Source organism: Onthophagus taurus, chromosome 6, assembly GCF_036711975.1.
Source record: "Onthophagus taurus isolate NC chromosome 6, IU_Otau_3.0, whole genome shotgun sequence".
NCBI classification, from domain to species: domain Eukaryota; kingdom Metazoa; phylum Arthropoda; class Insecta; order Coleoptera; family Scarabaeidae; genus Onthophagus; species Onthophagus taurus.
Window position 1 is genome coordinate 735,645 of NC_091971.1, and position 23,316 is coordinate 758,960.

The 23,316-nt window shown below is 30.6% G+C and overlaps 6 protein-coding genes across 7 annotated transcripts; 4 read left to right on the plus strand and 2 right to left on the minus strand.

Annotated features, from left to right (window-relative positions):
- Positions 1-13: 13 nt before the first annotated feature.
- Positions 14-6,881, plus strand: LOC111414668 (ATP-dependent RNA helicase 25E). The gene is made up of 8 exons (XM_023046066.2): positions 14-98; positions 394-643; positions 695-1,099; positions 1,277-1,395; positions 2,254-2,385; positions 2,562-2,708; positions 6,315-6,570; positions 6,629-6,881. The coding sequence occupies exons 2-8, from the start codon at positions 439-441 to the stop codon at positions 6,640-6,642; spliced, it is 1,278 nt and encodes a 425-aa protein (XP_022901834.1). The 5' UTR covers positions 14-98; positions 394-438; the 3' UTR covers positions 6,643-6,881.
- Positions 6,882-7,695: 814 nt separating this feature from the next.
- Positions 7,696-15,818, plus strand: LOC111429011 (ribonuclease P protein subunit p40-like). Of its 2 annotated transcripts, XM_023064799.2 has the most exons (5): positions 7,696-8,183; positions 8,235-8,379; positions 8,435-8,599; positions 15,104-15,542; positions 15,601-15,818. In XM_023064799.2, the coding sequence occupies exons 1-5, from the start codon at positions 8,076-8,078 to the stop codon at positions 15,800-15,802; spliced, it is 1,059 nt and encodes a 352-aa protein (XP_022920567.2). In that variant the 5' UTR covers positions 7,696-8,075; the 3' UTR covers positions 15,803-15,818. The 2 variants fall into 2 exon arrangements, with proteins under 2 accessions (XP_022920567.2, XP_022920566.1); XM_023064798.2 differs by lacking the exons at positions 7,696-8,183; positions 8,235-8,379; positions 15,104-15,542; positions 15,601-15,818 and adding an exon at positions 11,295-14,969 and having other exon boundaries at positions 8,507-8,599.
- On the minus strand, positions 15,721-17,361 carry LOC111429012 (RNA-binding protein NOB1). Its single transcript, XM_023064800.2, has 2 exons — positions 17,215-17,361; positions 15,721-17,153 (listed from the first exon to the last, which is right to left on the minus strand). Exons 1-2 carry the CDS (start codon positions 17,281-17,283, stop codon positions 15,822-15,824), a joined length of 1,401 nt encoding a protein of 466 aa, XP_022920568.2. The 5' UTR covers positions 17,284-17,361; the 3' UTR covers positions 15,721-15,821.
- Positions 17,362-18,077: 716 nt separating this feature from the next.
- On the minus strand, positions 18,078-19,780 carry LOC111428997 (retinoblastoma binding protein 5). The gene has a single exon (XM_023064780.2). It carries the CDS (start codon positions 19,603-19,605, stop codon positions 18,160-18,162), a length of 1,446 nt encoding a protein of 481 aa, XP_022920548.1. The 5' UTR covers positions 19,606-19,780; the 3' UTR covers positions 18,078-18,159.
- Positions 19,781-19,823: 43 nt separating this feature from the next.
- On the plus strand, positions 19,824-21,012 carry LOC111429000 (uncharacterized). The gene has a single exon (XM_023064784.2). The coding sequence runs from the start codon at positions 20,054-20,056 to the stop codon at positions 20,981-20,983; it is 930 nt and encodes a 309-aa protein (XP_022920552.1). The 5' UTR covers positions 19,824-20,053; the 3' UTR covers positions 20,984-21,012.
- Positions 21,013-21,198: 186 nt separating this feature from the next.
- LOC111429010 (alpha-N-acetylgalactosaminidase-like) lies at positions 21,199-23,150 on the plus strand. The gene is made up of 5 exons (XM_023064797.2): positions 21,199-21,743; positions 21,797-22,241; positions 22,290-22,451; positions 22,503-22,868; positions 22,925-23,150. The coding sequence occupies exons 1-5, from the start codon at positions 21,583-21,585 to the stop codon at positions 23,027-23,029; spliced, it is 1,239 nt and encodes a 412-aa protein (XP_022920565.2). The 5' UTR covers positions 21,199-21,582; the 3' UTR covers positions 23,030-23,150.
- Positions 23,151-23,316: the final 166 nt, after the last annotated feature.

The window sequence follows — 23,316 nt, forward strand, 5'->3', positions numbered from 1 at the left end:
GTTTCCTCACCTGATTTTCCGCCATGTTCTTTTGATAAGTTGTGATGTCACATCCTTCATTTCGTTTGTAACCGTTACGGTGTCCGGTTGTAGCGTACGTAAGTAATTTATTACTTGTATTTTTTAATTTTTTATCCTTCATAATCAATCGCATCAATTGTATTAGCGTTAATAAAACTGTCTTAATAAAGATGTTTTGATATTTAACATTTGAAATTAAGCATATTTTTTGTGAATAAACAAAAACTTTTTTAGGTTATGTTAAGCGTCACTTTTAAATTTGCTTTTTTTGGTCATTTTTTATTATAATTGATTTGATTGCGTACTGTTGTTTTATGTGCAACTCTTTTTAATATATATAGTAGTGTTTAATAAGTTGGGGTGATTTTTTAGTTTCTTTTTGCCGTGGTAAATAAAACTACTCAAAAAACATACAAAATGGCCGACGCTGATGACCTTCTCGATTATGAAGATGAAGAGCAAACTGAGCAGACCGCAAACGAAGCAAATGGAACTGTTGAACAGAAAAAAGGCGTTAAAGGCACTTATGTTTCTATACACAGTTCCGGCTTCAGAGATTTCCTTTTAAAACCAGAAATATTAAGAGCGATTGTTGATTGTGGTTTTGAACATCCTTCGGAAGGTAAATAGATTCATAAATCAATAAAATTATGTTTTAAAATTTCGTTTTTAGTTCAACATGAATGTATACCTCAAGCAGTATTAGGCATGGACATTTTGTGTCAGGCCAAATCTGGTATGGGTAAAACGGCTGTGTTTGTTTTGGCTACGTTACAACAACTTGAACCAACTGAGAATGTTGTTTATGTATTGGTTATGTGTCACACTCGGGAGTTGGCGTTTCAAATTAGCAAGGAATACGAACGGTTTAGCAAATATATGCCTAATATTAAGGTGGGCGTATTCTTTGGAGGGTTACCCATTCAAAAAGATGAAGAGATTTTGAAGAATAATTGTCCTCATATTGTCGTTGGTACTCCCGGAAGGATTCTTGCCCTTGTACGCGCCAAGAAACTAAATTTGAAACATTTGAAGCATTTCATTTTAGATGAATGCGACAAAATGCTTGAGTTATTAGGTAATTAGTTTGTGATAATATATAATTTTGGATTTTTTTTGTTATGATGAGAATGTTAGGTAGGGACATCTGAATATATTTTGATAGATATTTAGACCTACACTGAATATTGCGTTGAAGTTAATAAAATAATTTGAGTTTAAGATCATTTTGTTAATGTATATTATTTTTTTGTAGATATGAGAAGAGATGTGCAAGAAATTTACCGTAATACACCCCATGGAAAACAAGTTATGATGTTCAGCGCAACGTTGAGTAAAGATATTCGTCCAGTTTGCAAGAAATTTATGCAAGATGTAATTGACAATTTCTATACTACAAAGGAATCCCACGCCTGCATGTTAGCGGTCACTTGAGCGTCACAGTTTTTCTTTAAAATTTGGGGGAATTAATTCGTTTAAAATTAAATTTCACATATCAAAAAAAATGCACAATACATATAAAAACGTAAATCTTAATTCATATCTTAAGAAAGCACAAAAATCTAAAAAAAAGCAAGATTTGACAATGGGATTAGAGCGCTGTAGCCCTACGAGTAGGTTCTATGGGTTGGGCTGGGCCAAGAAGTGGATTTTGAAGAAAGAAGATTTTTGTAAATCGAAAAGGGTTTTCGCGATTAAAATGCTATATAAAATTGTATTAAAAATGTCTTGGCTGTGCTACAGTGCTTCAAAATTTTCTGTTACATTTAAACAAATTTTTTCAACAAAAGAAAAAAGTATTTCTGGAAAGTCGCGAGTTTTTTTTTGTTGTTTCCTGTTTTTGGATAAGGTGATGATTGTGTCATTTTGGAGACCGAAAACACATTGTGAGGCGGTGTGCGGCGTCGGGAATCTTTCTGAAAAACACATTCCTTCAACACAACTGTATGTACGACGGAATGATGCATTTTACAAAAAAAAAAACCTTCGTAACTACAGTTTTTTTTTTTTTTTTTTTAAATTTCTTTTCTCTAATCAGTCATTTTCCCTTATTACTATTATTTTTTTCTTCAAATCCATTAAAATTCTTTGTTGTTTTGGTTTTACTCCTTAATCAAAAAAAAAGGAGAATTGATAATATCAATTATAATACCTCATTTCCGGAATTAAACAATGACTTTTTAAGGAAATGAGGTAGTAAACGTTTTTGATTGATTTGCTTTCTGTTTATAGCCCATGGAAGTTTATGTTGATGATGAAGCTAAATTGACGTTACACGGTTTACAACAACATTATGTTAAATTAAAGGAAAATGAGAAAAATAAAAAATTGTTTGAGTTACTTGATGTTTTGGAGTTTAATCAGGTTTGTAATGTTTTATTGAAGAAACTAAATTTAGAAAAATTTAAATGATGTAAACTATTCACGTACATATTGATTTTCTATGATTTTGAACTCTCTCACTGATTTCATTTTTATTATTAAGTTTATTTTAAAATCCAATTTTTTTTTTATTAATACTTTTTTAATAATTTTGAAAGGTGGTTATTTTTGTGAAATCTGTTCAACGTTGTGTCGCCCTCGCTCAACTTCTTACTGAACAAAACTTTCCTGCAATTGGAATTCATCGTGGCATGAACCAAGAAGAACGTTTGTCGAGGTATCAGCAATTCAAGGACTTCCAAAAGGTATTTTTATTCATTGAAACAAAAATTACTGTAAAACCTTGGTATAACTGACCTCGTTAGGATGGATTTTTATGTCATACTATTAATATTATCTATTTAATATATCAGTATATTTAAATATAAACGATAGCGTTTATAGATTAAACGCAACTCGGGTTATTTCCCAAGTTACTCTATTCCATGTTTATAGATAAATTTGGGGTATTCCTCAAGTTGTTTAAAGAATGTATAAATCAAGGATATTGGTTTTAGTTTTAATTGTTATTCATTATTGTATAATTTTATTGAACTAAAAGTGGAACTAACACTCAAGAACCAGAAAGATTCGGGTTTTAGCCGTCTTAAGATATGTATGGCAAATGTCTCTAGTTCTAGGTATAGAGATAGTAGTTATTTAAGGTGTGTCCACACATTGCGCGGTGTTCGTCGGACACAATTCTGCCGCGCGCCAGTTTAGACGTATCAAAGAACGTGTGCGCGACATATGCAAGATATGCCGCGCACTTTAGTTTATGTCAAAACAGAGGTAAGATTAAAGTCCCTAGTTTATCAGAGTTCATGCAGCCTGTGTATTCGAAATATTCTAGCCAAAATGACGGTTTGACAGCTTGTCAGTGCATGTCACCCATAGATTAAATAAATATATATACTTATATAGATGGCGTGTTCTCCACCTTTAGATTTAACGCTGTTTTTAGTTGTGACCCGCGATACCAATGGCGCTAGTGAACATGCGCGGGAATTTTTAAAAATCTTTCAAATATGATTTCCTTGATTTTTGAAAACTGCATGATAAAATTAAACAGAAACAATTTTCGCTTATAGCGAATTTGTTTCTGCAAAATTTCAACATACACAGTTATCAAAAAACAATTATATAGTGTAACAGGTATTATAATGTTAATAATAAAACAAAATTTGATAAAATAAATTACATACAAGTAAAACAACAAAATAAAAAAACATATAAAATGAAGTAAAAAAAGTATGTAATAAAAAACTATAATTAAATCACAAAATTATTTTATAAATAAGCACAATTCACTTGGTTGTTTGGAAAAAGACACATATCAACCCCTGATTTTATTTCTTTTAGTTACTCACTTCATTAATCAATCTTAACATTAATAATACTTTCCTTTTCAATCTTCTTGTCACTATTCGTTATAAATAAACTACAAGCCTGCTATAAACAGTTTTTAGATTATTTCTTAGACAATTAAAAATCAAAAATGTGAACATTAATTCAATCGGTAAAGAAGCTGTTCTTGTGTTGTATGCTATCAGCGCCAAAGGTATCACGGGTCACAACTAAATTTATTATTGACGCATGCTTATACGGAATTAACACAGTATGATGTCACCACTTATTTACAAAAATAATGCCGACTTTTTGCCTTTGGAGTTGCAAAAATAGCAGTAAAGAGCATTAAGAAGGGCTTTCGACTCTTCAGAGTACCATGAGAAAAAATAAATTTCTCGCTTGACTTTCGAGCCAACATAGCGGCAAATCTTCGATAATCTAGGGACTTCTTGTTAGATATAAACAGTGTTGTTAAATACCCGGGTATTTATTTTCAAGGGTAAATTTCCTGGATATATACCCGAGGGTATTTACCCAAGATGGGTATTTAGAGGTATTTATAAAATTTAATTTAAATTGAGTTGATGGCAGTTTTGATTATCGATTATTGTTACACCAAACTTGTTTATAACATCTACAAGAATGTTACAATGACGGCAAAATTACATAAACTTACTGATTGTGAGTAAAACAAGGCGATACAATGTTGAACCCAAATTGTTCATCACAGTCCTGGAGAATGCATTTAAACAACTGGATTGGACCCAAAAAGGCAGAAACATTGATGGCAAATACCTAAGTAATTTACGCTACGCGGACGATATAGTTCTTATTTTGGATAGCCTTAGAGAGATGAAACTAATGGTAAACGACTTAAAGGAGGTGTGTGCAAGAGTCGGGCTAAATATTAACGTAAAGAAATCAAAATTTATGACAAATCTTGTTCTCAAGTCTAACATCAGCATTGGGGATAATGAGATTGAGAGGGTTGACAGCTATGTGTATCTTGGCCATGAGATTCGTGTATGGAGAGATAATCAAATAAACGAACTAAATAGAAGGACCACACTCGCATGGACAGTCTACGGGAAACTTAGAGACATCTTCAAGAGCGATATTCTTATATATTTGAAAAGAAAGGCTTTCAATCAATGCTTGTTTCCGCTTATGACATATGGCTCCAAAACATTACCATTAACGGTAGCCACTGCCAGGAGGCTCAAAGTAACGCAAAGACCGAAATGAAGAACAACTGATGTGGTCAACATTGTTGCAAAGTACAACAATTGGATTCAGACAGCACAGAATAGAATCGAATGGAACAGAATAGGGGAGGCCTATGTCCAACAATGGCTTGATGATAATCATAATGACTTGATCTAATCTAAATTACGGCAGATTCGTCTGATGATAATAAGTCTTCGATTGTTGACAATTCCTCGTCTTCAATGCCCATTTCATCATCTTCCTCTTCATTTTTTTCGGAAATTGATATATTTTTACTTGTATCACTTTTATACGTACTGTTTGGGTATTTACCCTGGGCCGGGGTAAATACCCGGATAAATGCCCATTTTATAAATACCTACCCGTCAGATATTTACCCAGCGCCCATCACTGGATATAAATGATGCGCCATCTAGTAAAAGACGAGTCGAACCCATTCGACTGATAAATTTTTATACCGAACCTCAAACCGGTAAACCAGCAAGATAAATATGATGGTAAAACACGATTTTTGCGCTATTCGTTAGCTGAAGATATCAACCACTTTAATTAGAGGTGGTAAAAGTGGTTCTAAACTAACCTGATCCATTTACATTGCTATTCTCTTCTCTATTTCTTTTTCGCCTATACGAACTTAAAAGACTTTTCATTTTAGCCTTTAATTCCTTCTTAGGAAGATTACAATTTTCGGCTATTTCGTCCCGTAGGTCTTCATCTTTAATTTTATTGTAGTATGTAATCTTTTTCTTGTGGATCCCACAACATCTTCAATGATCCATATACCTCAATTAAACGAATCGAGGTTTCGTTATCCATCTTTTTGTATGCAGCATCACGTCCACACACGATTACCCACGAATGTTTACTGCAAATGTTCGTTAGCAATAGCTGCAACACGATACGCCGCACTCGTCGTCGTCCAGATATCGCGCTCGAATACCGCGCAATGTTTGGACACACCTTCAGAGTTATACTGTTAGAAGCAGAAAGTTTCGGGTTTAGCTGTGCGTCTGAAGACGGGTCTAGTGTTAGTTCTAGTTTTTTTGAAGTGCAAATTAAAAACTTTTCATAAAACTAACATTTGGCCATAACAGACACTACCTTAATTATATCGAGGTTTTACAGTATTTGTTATAAACTATTAGTTTAAGTAATTATGATGAGAATGTAGGTAGGGACATCTGAAAATTTATTAATTGTTGTAAGAACCTACACTGAAATAATAAAAAAGACTTTGTATCTAAAATTTGAGGTTGGATCTGTTTCAGTTTTTTAATTTCTTTATTTTTTTTTAGCGAATTTTGGTTGCTACAAATTTATTTGGACGTGGTATGGATATTGAACGAGTAAACATCGTTTTTAACTACGATATGCCTGAAGATTCTGATACTTACTTGCATAGAGTGGCTCGAGCTGGTCGTTTTGGTACTAAAGGGTTAGCGATTACTTTCGTCTCTGAAGAAAGTGACGCAAAAATTTTAAACGAAGTTCAAGATCGATTTGATGTTAACATTACAGAATTACCTGATGAAATTGACTTGAGTTCTTACAGTAAGTTTTGTTATATTTATATTAAATTTAACATTAATTTTTTCTCATTGTTTTACAGTTGAAGGAAGATGAGATGGTTAATGATAATTAATTTGTACAATTATAGTTTTTACACGTTTTCTTATTTGATAGTTCCAATAATTGTCACTTGTACTTCTTTCTGTGAATTAACAATAATTGGTGTTTATTAGTAATAGATTTTCATTTATTATAAAATATTGCTGTGTAGTAAAAGTTTTTTGTTTTTTTTATTAAGACAACCTACTGTGTAGGAGTGATTAAAAGTAATAAAGATTCTTTTAAATAAACAACCATGGTTTTATTAAAAAAAGAATTTCCTAATTGATTTCCCTAAAAGCCCCTTAAAAATGTTATAAGTTATGTTTGTGATGGTGTTAATGCAAAACTAGCACTATCACAACCTGAATAATATAACCTGAATGTTCCTAGGTCTAGTGTTAGTTGTTATTCAGACTTACATTGTTGTCTAGCTTTATTGAATGAAAACTAGAACTAGGAAGTTTCGGGTTTAGCCGTATTTCTAGGGCTAGTGTTAGTTCTAGTTTTGCACTAGCACTAGAATTAACACAAATCCTAGAACTAGAATCATTCGGGTTTGACCGTCTTGAAAGACGTGTGGCTAAACCCGAATGTTTCTAGTTCTTGGTCTAGTGTTAGTTGTAGTTTTGTACTAGCAGCATCACTAGAACTAACACAAGACCTAGAACAATTCGGGTTTAGTCGTCTTGAGAGACGTGCAGCTAAACCCAAATGTTTCTAATTCTCGGTCTAGTGTTAGTTCTAGTTTTACACTATTACTAAAACTAACACAAGGCATAGAACTAGAATCTTTCTGTGAATTAACAATAATTATTGGTGTTTATTAGTAACAGATTTCATTTATTATAAAATATTGCTGTGTAGTAAACGTTTTTTGTTTTTCTTTTATTAAGACAATCTACTCTATAGGAGTAATTAAAAGTAATAAAGATTATTTTAAACAAACAACTTGGTTTTATTTAAAAAAGAATTTCTTAATTGATGTTCTTAAACGCCCCTTAAAAAATGTTATAGGTTATGTTTACATTTATATTTGTTAATTTGACAGTTAAATGTCAAAAAGTGACATTGATTATTAATTTGACGTAAATTTAACCTTCATTTACAAACAATTTATTCGTTGATTCAATTCAAATTATATATAATTTTTGTATTTATTAAAGCCACGTGTTTGTATTTCAAGTTATGTTTTAAGCATGCGTAAATATGAAATTGTTTTATTTTCATTCTTAATACTGCGCAGTAAAAAAAACTAAACAGTACTATCTACGACTAAGTTCTGAAGGCTAAATAAGACGTGAAAGAGAGACCCCGTTCTAATAGTGAAATACCGATAGTGACGCGATCCGTAACCGAAAATAAAACCGTTTTGTAAGTTGTGTTGTCGGTATATATTTTGTATGCGGCGACACTAAAAAAAATTAGAAATTAATGTACCTGATATAATGTTGTGTCCTGAAGTGTGGAACTTCAAACCGCCACCCGTTGATTATCGCGTGGAAAGTGGCAAATTCGAAGATAATTTGGTTCAAGATTTCCATTTTAATCATTTGGTAAAAAAAAGTTCCATTAAAAAAGTGAGGTTATAAACTTTTATTTTCAAGGTCTCTGTTACTGTTCCTGGAAGTTTAAAATTCCCACAAGAACTTAAAGATATCCTTACCCAAGATACTGAATATTATCAAATTGAAGACTTTAATTTGGGCGAATTGATCGAAGAGAAATTTTTGAAAGCTTTCGTAAATCAAGGTAAAAAAATTATATAATTAACTTAAACGAAATCTTTAATGTTACTTTTTTAAAGGAAATTTGAGCTGTTTAAGTATCGATACCAATATTGATACCCAAAACTGTTTGTGTATTATTCCAAATAAAACACTCATTTTATCCCTTTTAAAAGAAACTTATCAGTCTTTGGGGATACAAGGAAAAGTTTCTTATTTTTCAAAAAATAATCATTTCAAATACAGTAAGTACTCTTTCATTATAAATAGTAACATTTTATTATAACATTTTCAATTCATTTTACATTGAAACAGAAAACGTTCTTTATTTTAACCCAATAACTGCCAAATTTTTCTTTGTAGATATGTTAGATTGTTGTTATAAAAATATTTTTAAAAAATACATCCAATTTTTGGTAGTCATTTAAGCCCCATGGCAGTTACAGAGAACGTTATATGTTACCAGTACATGTCTCATAAATGTATAATAAATGAGATTGTTGCAAAACATTTAATTGTTATTACAATGTTTTTTTTTAATTTAAATTTTAAGGTATAACTTTTTTATGGACAATTGGAATTTTTTCTTGGAGTTACTGCATTGTTTTCTAACATGAGTTTTACATAAAGCTCATTTATGTTGTTTACTTTCTAATGTTCTCTTTAAAACATGGCTAGTAGAATCATATCATACTTCATATGGTATATTACTGCTTATAACCGCGCTTGGTCGTCTTGGATGTTCAGGATTCTTTTTTGAGGTATGCTCTTGTAATTTGCCTCCTAAAGTTTAGAAGAGGTATGTTTTCATTTGTCATTGTATAGAGAACATATGCATTATAAAGAGCAAAATACCATTTTTTACCTCTCAACTTTATGCGATATTTCTGTACATTCCAATCTAATTTATCAACACCACCCATGTAGTGGTTATATTGTGCAATAGCAGCTTTCTTTTCAGATTTAGACAACCTTTTTACTTCATCTAAAGGCCCCAGTCATAAATGGTTTGATAGTACTTTCACAGCATTGTTCCATTCCATATCACAGCTTTTCTTTTTTTATTTCTTTATCATTTTAGATGGGACGTTTGTTCATCCTATTATAATGTATTGTACCAGTTGCCTTTATACCATTTTCCTTTAATTTCACTGTTAGTTTAAAACTTGTAAAAAAGTTATTGAAATACAATTTGTACTCTGTTGGATGCTGTAATATTTTTGTCATTTTCATTATAATGTCAAATTAATAATCAATGTCATTTTTTTGACATATTAAATGTCAAATTGATAAATATAAATGTAAACATAACCTATAAATTTTTTTAATGGGCTTTCAGGGAAGAAATTCTTTTTTAAATAAAACCAAGTTGTTTATTTATAAGAATCTTTATTACTTTTTTGTAATTCGCGACGGTAACGAAAGCTCTAACAGTACTCAAACGGGTGCTGTAATGAGACTCCTTACAGCATCTGATGCTGTAATGAGATTTTAGTAACATTTTATGGAACTAGTTCAAGTTGGTGACATTGGGTCATAAATTTTTCTAGTTGTCACTGTGACAATTTTTGTCTATGGATGTTTAAACACGTTCTTAGCATCGAATACAAGGTCCACAATGATGAGGACATTGAACACTGAGCAATTTCTCTTATTTTGGGAGGTGTACATGAAACATTTTTTTCAGGTGAATATATTTTGTGTTTTGACAGTTTCTAATTGTCAATTCAAATTTCTCTTTTCAAGTGTTACGGTGTTACCAACTGCTGCATACCTATTTCCCTACATTGTCAAAATTTATTTTATTTTTGTTAAAAAAAAGGATAAAAACGCGAATTACAAAAAATAGCATAAAAAACACGTTTCATAAGACTTAAAGCACTCATTCATTAAAAAACTCGTTTCTTCGCCACTCGTTTTTCAACTTGAATTCGTGCATTTCAATATTTATCATTTTAATATACTATTAATCACTCCTACACAGTAGGTTGTCTTAATAAAAAAACAAAAAACTTTTGCTACACACTAATATTTTATAATAAAATGAAATCTATTACTAGTAAACACCAATTATTGTTCATTCACAGAAAGATTCTAGTTCTAGGTCCTGTATAAGTTCTAGTTTTAGTTCAATAAAAATATGCAACATAGTAATATCTCATGCTAACTAGCTCTAATAAACACTGTCACTAGAACTAGAAGCATTCGGGTTTATCCGCACGTCTTTTAAGACGGCTATGTATAATGCTAGTTCTAATAATAGTACTAGTGTAAAAGTAGAAATAACACTATACCTAGAACTAGAAACATTCGGGTTTAGTCGTACGCCTCTCAAGACGGCTAAACCCCCACTATCACTAGAACTAACACAAGACCTAGTAGAACTAGAATCATTCTGTAACATTTTTGCCATTTGCATTATAACAGATGATCCTAAGACACTAATTTGTTGTTCTTCAGATTTACATCCTCTTCCAAGTCTTTGAAGAACTGATCATGTTCAAGTATATTTTGTGAGACAACAAGCGTTACACATTACACATTAACTCACCTTAGGCATAAAATCTATCTATAATGTTCAATTTTCAAATTATCAGAGTAAATTTAAAAATATATTTGTAAAAACTCTTGTAAATACTATCGTTTTACTGCGACTTGCTAACTTTCTCAGATAACCTTAATTATTCATCAAAATGTTTCAAATGTTATCAAAAAATTACCTTCAACTTCAATACCATTTCATAACTAATCAACACTGTCAACTTAAGAAAACTAAAATTAGTAATAATGACAAGTAAGTGTTTTGCAACAATCTTATTCATTTTATTTTCTAATTAATTAGAAATTAAATAAATTATCTCCAGTTCTCATTTGAGTACCATGGCAGGAAATGGGTTAATCATTTAACAATTCTCACAAATCTTTTTCTGTTTAATTTAGTCGATGCCTTGCCACAAAGAAGTCCCAACATTAGAGACATTATGTCTTGGTGCTGTTGGTTCCGTGGTCGTAGCATTGGCCCCATCGATTTTATCCTCGATTAATGTATATTGCGAACCTCAGGCTACATTACAAAAACAACTGGATAAATTAGCTACCGTTTTATCAACGCACGTCCCGTTTTATTTACACGATGCGATGTCCGTTGAAGTTTTAAATTCAGTTAAAGCACTTATCGAAAAAACAAAAAAATCTTATTTCCCTCACATTTCAATGAACGCTTTTATGACCGAAATGAATGTTGTCGTGAGTTTAACGGAAGTGGTGTTAAATCATCGTTTAAGACACATTGATTTTTCGTTATGGCCGAAAATAATGAGATATGTGCTTTATAAAAATTTATATAAATTATCTGGAATGGAAGTTTTAAATTTGGGTTCTTGTACTGGTGGTTGGAGAACGAGCGATCATGATCGATTTATATTACAAGGTATCGGAAATATGAAGAATTTGAAATCTTTGTGTTTATGTTTTGATTGTACCGACGGTGTCATACAAATTATAGGAGAAAATTGTCCTAATTTGCAATGTTTAGATGTTACATCTTCGGGTTCGGTTACCGATAGATGCGTTTCTTCTTTATTAAAATGTACCGAATTAAGAGAATTACAGCTCTATCGAACATCAATAACCGTTGGTGGCTTCGCCGAAATTCTAATTAATTTAACAAAATTACAAGATATCGGTAGATACGATGAAATCGGAAATGTAATTCGTTACATTTACACGAATTATCCTAAATGTAGGCCTTTAGGGTTGAAAAAATTTCAAACTCGTGATTTAATAACCGAAAATTTAAGGCTTCTCGTTGAGTTATTTCCAAAAATTGAATCGATTAGTTTATTTCACGACGAACAATTTTCCGATTTAACCGTTTTAACAGCTTTAGATAACCTAAAAGACCTAAAATTATTATCTTGCAATTTTTACACCGATTATTTAAAACAGCTAATGGAAATTAAAGGTCAAAATTTAACGAGCTTACATTTAGAGCATGTAGAAGAAATTGATTTAGACGCAATTTTTGCTTTAAGCAAATTTTGCCCTCAATTAAAAAGTCTAGTCTTGTATAATTGTGATTTTTTAGACCAACTCGTTCCGTCAAATTCTATTAATATAATTAGACCGTTTAAACACCTCGAACGGTTATTTTGGGTAGTCGATTGTGCTAGGATTCATCTAGAAGTTTTATTAATGAACGCCGTTAATATCAAATACGTCCATTTAGGTTCTTCGACTGGGATAACGCATAACTCGATCGTAAAGATTATTTCGGCGGGGTCGTTTAAAAAATTAGAAGAACTCAGGATTTTGTATAGCGTCGATATGAATTTAAAAACGGTTAATTTGTTATTGGAGAATTGCCCGAATTTAAAAGTTTTATCCGAATTGGAGAGTTGGCAAGGGTTATCTTTCGATGAATTGAAAACTTTAAGGTCTAATATTGCTTCGAGTAATTTTAATTTAGATATAAGACCTACTTTATCTTATTATTAATTTAAAAAAAAGATTCTATTTGTCCATTTAAAGGCCTATTATTAATTAATTAATTTAATATTCGAAAAATTAGTAAAAAATTAGTAAAAAATTAGTGATATTGAGGTTATGTTTTAAATATCTGGATTTTGCCAACTTAAGAAATTAAATATGACAGTTCAAAATATAATGACTTTTAAATTGACAGGTGACAATAATAATTTTGAAGTTATCTTAATAATCTACAATTTGTGTTAACAAAATTTAAAAAAATGGATTAATATGAAATTAAATTTCAGATATTTAAATATTACCTTAATGGGTGGTGCTTAATATGTGTTAACAAATTTGCTCTTTTTTAATTCACGCAAAATAATAAAATACCCAGCATTTAATAGTAGGTAGTTGCTCAAATTATAACTTTTAAATTGTAAACCAAAACAAATAGAAATATCAAGTCCTTTTTTGTCATATCATTAGAATAACATCATCAATTTTCGATAAAAAAGCCAAAGTTATACTGTGTATTTAAAATATTAAGTAAAAAAAATGATGATTTATATTATTATTGAATATTTGGTGTTGTGAATTTAAGTGTATTTAAAAAATATTTATAGAAGTAGTCAAGATTATCAATAACTTTATTGGTTACAACGTTATTTAAAGGAAATTTCATAAATTGTTTGAATACATGTTTTGAGTTAAATAATCTTGTAACTAATACACAAAAAATCCTTGATAATACTTATAAGTAATGTATAAGAAATAAGAATAAGCCGATTAATTACAGTTTATTAATTAAAAATGGCTCTCTAATTAAATGGTATAACTGTAATGATGGTTTATTCTGAAATGATGGTGAGATATACTTATATGCTCTTGTATTGTGATCAATGGAACCTTATAATCTTTATATTATTATTATAATTAAACAAATCAGGTGTTTAATAAGTTTACAAAACATTTTTTAAAGATCAATTTTATTGACGTTTATATAAATTGTTCAAATTAAATAAACACCTGTATATTTACATATATCGGGAATTTCATATAACTCGCAATATATGAATGTCATTGGGTAGTTTTGCAACGAAAATACCAAAAATTAGGGTATCACAAGAAATAAATTTTCAAGAAAATGTGATCAGCAATAATTATGGCTGTGCATGTCAGTGTTAAGTACCAACTAAATTTCATTCAGTACTTTTCTTTTGTGGGCGCAAATGATTGCAGTCAAAAATAATTGTAGCAAGCGAAAGAAGCGGGAGAAAATAAATAAACAAGATTTCTTTGAGTAGTTGCAAAGGAGATTTCATGCAATTGTTGACAGAGGAAGGATGTGGAGAGGAGAGTGCGAAAATGTGCAGGGCAAATCGAGTTGGATGAATTGGTGAGGATACTGAGGGGGATATGTTACACAATGAGGCATGGCTGGAGGTAACAGAGGTTAACCCAACGACTACAGAAGTTTAACTGCTTTGATCAACATGATTTGAACGTCCAACTATACCTTTTCATTTTGCATTACTCTTTTCGAAAATTAATAAGCCCTTCTACTGTTTTATCATATTCTTCATTGCAAGATTGGTGAGGACACAAATATCTCAACCTCTTCCTTACAATCTTAGCTAAATCATTTGACGTAATAATGTTGTTGTCGATTAATAAAACGATGTAAGATTTATAAAAACTAATCGACCAATAATAATAAAAACCACCCAATGCCTGTACTATTGAGCTATATTACAAGTGCACAGTAATTTGGTAACTATGATTACTACATTCATATATTGCGAGTTATACGAAATTCCCAGTATAAGTTGTTCAAATTAAATAAACACCTATATATTTACATATATGTATACTATTAATATCCTTTAATATCGATACTTTTAATACTTATCGATTTATACTCGAATTGCGTGATTATCTTTTTGGTTCCTTTGCGGTAATTAATTAATTTGTGAAGATATTGTGATATTTCTTTACTCAAAATAAAAAAAAAAAATAATAATAATAATAACTTAATGATAAAAATTAATTGTACGTTTTCTGTTTCGATGTAAAACTAGGTAAAAGAAAAAAATACATAAAACGATATTTTTGTACGCTGAGAATAAAAATATTTTTTGCTTTTTACGGAATGTTCTATTATTTCAATTTAAATCTTTTTTTAATCTCTCTATTAATTAATTAAATATTGTATTTGAATTTTTTAGAGGAACGAAAATATATTTATACATACCAAAAATTGTTTTCTTTTCCAATTTTAGTTATAAAGGTATCACTTTTGGATTTAAAACCGAATTCGGCATTCCACAAAAAGGTTAAAACGGCCCTTTCGGGATTACGTTTTAATTTAATTTTGAATTGGGAACCACCACAGGAAGAGATATGTGCATCATCGATCGCGAAATACATCCAAGATTTGGGATATAAAGTAAAAAGTTGTTTTATTCAAGAAAATAGCCATTTTGTGTCTCCAAAGGTTCCAAAAATCGATTTTAACGGTTGTAACGATGAGGAAGTCTTCAATTATTGCGAATTTTTGGGGATGGTTGCTTTGGATGCTGATTTCGATGGAAAACCAAACGATTATATTAACACTTACGAAGTACCCGAACCTTGCGAAAATTTAGGTCCTGTACGGTACGTTCAATGGAGAGGTTTTTTTACTTCAACAAGAATTTTAAAATTTTTAAAAGCTTTGAGGTAAAATTAAAAAGCATCAAATAAAATATTTCACCAAAAAATTTCTTATTAATTTTAGAGGATACCAAAAAATACAAGAAAATATTCCTTGGATATCGCTTCATGTTTCAGGTTTTCAAGATGCTCCAATAAGTTGGGGTAACACAGAAAATAGGTTTTTTACAGATTCAGAAGACAGTTTTACTTATTTTATAAAAGAACCTCAATTTATTTGTGTAACATCAAAATCATCACTTAAACAATTCAAATCGCACAAATAAAAAATTGTAAAACTAATTTTTATTTTCGTTTTTTTCTCGCTTCATTCGGATTTTTCCTCATCCAATGTTTAATTTGTTGCGGTTTATTTTTAATACCTAAAAGTGCCGATCTAGATTGAACATCTCTCGTAACAAACGGAGAATAACCAGTTATATAATCATCAGCGAGAACGTTCGTTTTAGTTCGTGCTAATCTTGATGGACGTTGGTCGGGTACTGGTTGATCCGCTGATAAAATTGGATTATTTGCGTGTTTTCCACCTTGAGGTGTGGGTAAACTAAATTTTTTTCCACGTTTTGAAATCGGTTTTCGCATATTTATATGAATAATTTGTTTTCCTTCATCATCAACGGAAACGCAAACTCTTTTTAACGTGGCGTAACCGCATTTCGGACAGAAAACGTTCGTCATAATGCTTGTCGTTTTATAACATGAATAACAGCGGAAAATATATGTTCTTAATTGTTTGATTATTTGTCCATTTAGGATAGAAACGTTTAGATTCATTTGTTTTAGAACGTTTTGCATTGCAAAATCTTTTGTCATACAGGCTACTTTTACTGGTTTATCTTCAACGTCTTGTCCCATTAACCCCATTGTTTGGAGAATTGCATTTTTTACGTTTTCAGGAGTTATCCAGTTATCATCATCATACTCAGAACCAGAATCGGTATCTTCTTCATCAACAGAATTTGGTTCATCTTGAATTGGAGTTATGTAAAGTTCTTTTTTTGGTTTACGATTTTTTGAAACTGTAATCCAATCATTTTCTTCGAGATTTTTATCAAAATCTTGAATTTCAGGCTCATTTTCTACAGCAGGTGTTAAAACGTCATCGTCTTCTTCATTTAAGGTATCGTAAATTTGATCGACTGTTTCTAAATCAATATTACCAAATTTTTCATGTAAATTTTTCATTAAATCATCAGTTTTAATCTTATTATTATCTTGAACATTCTCATCATTTAATTCATCATTCTCATTCTCAACTAAATGCTTTGATTTTTGTTTTGGATAGTAAAAACCAGGTAAATTGTCCGCAACTTCTCCTTTAACTTTTGTTTTGATGTAATTTACAGATTTTTGATAAACCGGATCATATCGAACATGTTCAACACCTTCGTACTCCTTTTCTAATTGTAAAGTTAGAGCCATCACTTTAATATCAGTAGCGGATAAACTTTTATAATCCCCCGTTTTCTTTGAAAATTCAGTTACCGCAACTATATTTTCAGGAAAAACATGTTTTATTTTTAAATCATAGGGAAGTACGCATAATCTTCGTAATTGCCGTTTATTAGTGATTTCGTCCACCACCTCTTGAATTGTGTAGAAATTTTCAGCAATTTCCTAAAATTTTTGAGGTTAGGTTAAAATTTTTTTAGTAAATTGTTTTAAATTCAAAACTTACTTGTAATGGGGCATTTTGGATAAACGCGGAGGTATCCACGACCAAATGATCTATTTTTTGCTTGTGCATTCCGATATTAACTGTATTTTTCGTGAAAAAACACGTGTTTTGACACTTTAAAGTTGACGTTTAAAATTTTTAATAGGTTATGTCAAACAAAATCTTTATTTCATAATTATTTATCATTTATTTAATATTATTTAGAACGACATATAATTTACGAAATTCAATACGAATTAATTCATATAAAGCAAAAAAATTAATGATTTCTAGATCTTCCCCAGCTTTTTTTAATTTTTTGAGGTTAGGTTAAAATTCTTTAGTAAAATACTTTTGCAATGGATCTTGGATAAACTCGGAGGTATCCACGACCAAGTGCTCTATTTTTTCTTATGCATTCCGATATTAACTGTATTTTTCGTGAAAAAACACGTTTTGATACTTTGGGGATATTTATAACCTCACTTTGTTGACATTTAAAATTTTTAATAGTTTGTCAAAAAAAATCTATATTTAATAATTAATTATCATTTATTTAAAATTATTTAGAAAGACATATAATGATTTACGAAATTCAATACAAATTAATTCATTCAAAGCAAAAAAAATCTTCCCACCGTTTTTTTTTAACTTTTTGAGGTTAGGTTAAAATTTATTAGTAAAATACTTTTGCAATGGGGCATTTTGGATAAAACGCGGAAGAACCAAATGCTCTATTTTTGTGCTTGTGCATTGCGATATTAATCGTATTTTTCGGGAAAATCACGTTTTTCGACACTTTTTGAATTTATAACCTCACTTTGTTGACATCAGTTGACATTTAAAATTTTTGCTAGGTTATGTTAAAAAAATCTATTTCATAATTATTTAGTTAAAATTATTTAGAAAGTCATATAATGATTTACGAAATTCAATACAAATTAATTCATATAAAGCAAAAAAAAATTATTTATTTCTAGGTCTTCCCCCCGTTTTTTTTCCAACACCAATTCCTTGTTTATCTTTAGCTTTTTGATTCAATAACATTGGATGAATATCGGACTCCCCAGTATTTTGCAATTCAATGTCATAAGATCTATACTTTTTCTTTTTGGTTGGAGGTGATTCACATCCTTGGGTGTTATTGGAAGAAATATTTTCGCTTGCGTTCCAATTATCTTCGGGATCTTCAATTTCGGGAGCGATTGGTAAGAACTGTAAACAATGTGTATTTTCATTTTCCTCGTCTGAACTACAAAACGCAGCTACAGGATCTATTGTACAAACATCAACATCCAAATCGGTATCTTCTTTAGCATCACCGCCGCTTGCAACGGACCTATCATCATCGTTTAAATCAAATTCGCTTTCATGTTCTTCGTATTCAACGTTTTCATCTAGTTCTTTAAAATCTGGAGCAAAAGCCGACCAATTTTCAACTTGATTTTGTGCCCAAACGCTAACAACTCCTGATGAAATACTTGTTATGATGGGACGAACCGGATGCCAACAAACATCAAGTAATAATTCACCTTTTGTACCATGTAATATTTTGACTAAGTTTCCAATAGACTTCTCCCAAATGTATAAAGCGTGTTGTCTTGCTGAACCTGCACAAATATATTCTCCATCGCCGGAAAAACAACATTTTTTCCACATCGTTTTGTTAACAAGATCTTGCAATTTTTGTATAGGTTCTGGTTCGCCCTCTTTGCCACAAGTCAAAACTTCTTTACTATCATAAACTCTAATAACTCTATCAGCAGTGTTTATTAAAAAACAATCACCCCTGCGAGCAAATTCAATACTTTTAACAGCAGTCGCGCTTGAAGTACCCAAAATAATACGAAAACTTGCTTTAACCTCTAAGGTTTTTGTATCCATAATTAAAATTTTTCCTTTACCATTACCCGTATAAACATAATCACCTCTCCTATCAAATGAAGCGACAATATTTAAATCTGCATCAGCATCAATTGGTAACACTTCGTGTTTCCCATTTGTGTCAACGAGAACTGCCGCATGTTTCATCGGACATACCAATAATCTTTCTAAAGATCTTGGCTCAAATTGTACCTTCAAAACTGGGCCAGGAAATCGATATTTTTGTTCACATTCACCATTTAAAACATCCCAAATACAGACAGTGTTATCAGTTGACGCCGAAGCCATTTTATGGCCATTTCTCGACCAGCTTATGCTGCACACGGGGTGAACGTGAGCCGAAATAATTTTCGCTATTCCTCTCGTTAAAAAATCCCAAATAACTACTCTTCCATCATTACAACCTACGGCTAAGAGTGTGCCCCTTTTATTGAAAGCGCACGTTACCGCTAATGAAAGGCAGTCTAACGTTCCATCGAATTCTTCCGGATAGTTTTGTCCAAATGATTCTAATAATTCTAAATTCATTATTGCTTAAATTAATAACTTGAAGATTGTATAGGTTATGTTTTTGTTATATTCATAGACTTTTCATCTTAATAATTCCTATTGGGTGAAATTAATATAACTTAGAATTGAAGAAATAAAGATCGATATACCATCTTTTGTGTATTAAAAGGAGATGGGAAGAAGCAAGTTTTCTCCATAGTTATAACATCAATGTGAAACGTCAAATTAAATAACCAAAAAAAATAAATTCCCCAGATTTTGATAATTATTTTGCTATTCTGTGATGGAAGCTTTGTTTGTTTAATTAACTCATGTTATTCTGTAAAAATCCATAATTATCCGTTAATAGCAGCCTATTTCTATTACGTACATCAGAACTCAAAGTTTACAATTTCGAACCACAACTGAAATAATACCAAAATTATTTCATATATTATAAGAAAACAGTCTAAATTATTATAAAATAATGGTATTTCCATCAAAAGAAGACGTAAATTCCTCGGTTTCATCTTTGGACAGTGATTTTAACGTTAATGAAAGACGAATTTTGGATCTTGGAAAGCAATTGCTTAAACACCGATTTTTCATAGGTACGTTACATGAAAAGTACCGTGTCGAAAAAATTAACGCCTACAGAGATGTTATATCAATTGACGATAACGAACGTCATTTAATTGAACAATTACGCGATTATTTGGCACACATAATAAGATTTTATTCACAAGAAAATTGGTGGGTAGGGATTACAGCTCCAGGAAAAAATAGTTTACCTAATGCTTATTGTTTATGGGTTGACTTACCATCTGGTAATGTGTTAGGGAGATATTGGTTCAAAATTCGCAGTGTAAGATTTCAAAAAAACGGAGAGTTAATTGTTGTGGTTAAAATCGAAAGAAAAATCGAAGAATGTTTATCAACACCGTCCCCAAAACCGTTATTTAAGACAATTCAAGCTGAAAACGAGAATTTCTTTGTTACATTTGAAAAAGGGACAGAAATAATTGGAAATTCGTTTCGTAATTTTTTTGCAAATGTAGCAACTCCAAAAAATATAAAAGAAGCTGCCCTTTTTTTGGGTTTACTGGTGGTCGCTTGCGTAACAGGTTTATTTGAGGTGATGAAATTTTTGAGCGAATTCTTAATCAAATTTATGTACGCCTGGTCACATTTTGTAAAAGCCAGTCTTCCAATTTTGCAAATAATACTTAATTTTATGGAAAATATTTTTAAGGTACTTTGCACGTTAATCGCTCATATGTTTAAACCGCAACATCAACAACAACCGCAACTACAGGTTGATCCACGATATTCAGCTTATAGACCTGTACGACCACGATATATTACATATAATCGTCCTTCATCCAGATCAGGAGTTACGATAACTGAACTTAATTGATACAAATAAAATAATATGTTTGTTGTAAATAGTTTTTTCTGTTTTTATTATTAAATAAATCGAATTATAATAAACTAAATTAAAAAAAATCTTGATTGTTTGAGGTTAGGATGTTTATAACCTCAACTTATGAATAATCAAAGAAAAAAGTAATTATTTCATTATCTCATCGTTGTAAATAATTTTTTCTGTTTTTGTTATTAAATAAATCGACTTATAATAAAGTTAAATTATAAAAATCTTGATAGTTTGAGGTTAGAATGCTTATAACCTCAACTTGTGAATAATCAAAAAAAAAGCTAATATTTCATTATCTCATCGTTGTAAACAGTTTTTTCTGTTTTTGTTATTAAATAAATCGACTTATAATAAAGATAAATTAAAAAAATCTTGATTGTTTGAGGTTAGAATGCTTATAACCTCAACTTATGAATAATCAAAAAAAAATGTAAATATTTCATTATCTCATCGTTCCAAAGGTTTCATTTGCATTTTTTCCTTGACATACATTTTTATGGCATTGAATAATCCAATTCAAGAGACTCAACACCGTTAGAATAACAAAGAAAAATCGTTTCATTATAAACTGCACCTCCACAATGTTAACACTTTTTAGTTTTGTAATTACTACAATTGTAGTTGTTACAAAAGTGGAATCTTTGGATAATGGTTTAGCTTTAACGCCTCCAATGGGATGGATGACCTGGCAAAGATTTCGTTGTATTACTGATTGTGAACAGTATCCTTTGGAATGTATAAGGTTTACAAATCAAATAATTTTATTTATATAGAAAAGTCAAATAAAAATTGCAGTGAAAAGTTAATAAAAACGATGGCAAAACGAATGGTAGTGGATGGTTATTTAAAAGCAGGTTATGAGTATATAATTGTAGATGATTGTTGGATGTCAAATAAAAGGGATTCAGAAAATCGATTACAACCAGATCCAATTCGATTTCCAAGCGGAATAAAATCCCTTGCAAATTACGTCCAAAGTTTAGGATTAAAGTTTGGAATTTATGAAGATTCCGGATACAAAACCTGTGCAGGTTATCCTGGAATTTACGGACACTTAGAAATCGATGCGCAAACCTTCGCCGATTGGGAAGTTGATTATATTAAATTAGACGGTTGTTATAACGATCCAGAAACGTTGGTTGATGGATACATTCGATTTGGAGAACTTTTAAATCAAACCGGACGTCCAATCGTTTATTCCTGTAGTTGGCCCGCTTACGAAGAACCACTAGGAATTAAAGTAAACCCAAATTTAGTGAAGATATCAATAAACATATTCTTTTTTTAGTCAAACTACTCATTATTAACCGAAAAATGTAATTTGTGGAGAAATTGGGATGATATCGAGGATAGTTGGTACAATGTAACAAATATTCTTGATTGGTTTAGTGAAAATCAAGATAGAATCGCTAAATATTCAGGTCCAGGACATTGGAATGATCCTGATATGGTAAAATTTATTATTGATTTATGAAAACGTTGTTTAAATATCAACTTTAAGTTATTAGTAGGAAATTTCGCGTTAAGCGAAGATCAAAGTAAAGCTCAAATGGCGATTTGGTCGATTATGGCAGCCCCATTATTAATGTCCGTCGATTTAAGAACGATCAAACCGGAATTTCGCCAAATATTATTAAACCCTGACGCAATAGCTATAAATCAGGACAAACTTGGAATTATGGGCAAATTGGTTTATACCGCTTTAAAACGTATTGATGTTTGGGCAAAACCAATCATGCCAATCGTTAATGGGGAGTTTTCTCTGGCAATTGGATTTATTAGCAATAGAATTGATGGATATCCACGGATTGCTTCCGTGCCTATGAAAACTTTAGGACTTAATAATCCTAAAGGTTATCACATAACGGTAACAATACATTTTTAAAACAACTAATTTTTATTCGAAATTTATATTTTTTCTAGAATATTTTTGACCCTGAATATGTAGATGTTATATCTGGAGGGAATATTGTGGTTAGAGTCAAGCCTTCTGGAACAGTGTTTTTAAAATTAATTCCTAAAGACTGATATGTAATTAAGACATAAAGTAGTTAATATAATAAGTTTTATATCGATTTTATAAATATATGTATAATTTGATTAATTTTATTGAAAATATTTGAATAAAATGTGTTAGTTGAATCTAAAATGTTTATTTGATTTTATCGGCAATTCATAAGTATGTTTTTGATAAAGTTTGATAAATTCATCAATTTTTCACTAAACTAAATTAAACACTCAATTTTTTTGTAATTTATTAATATCTAAACAAATATACTTATTTTTTGTTTGAGGTTAGATTACGTGTCATTTTT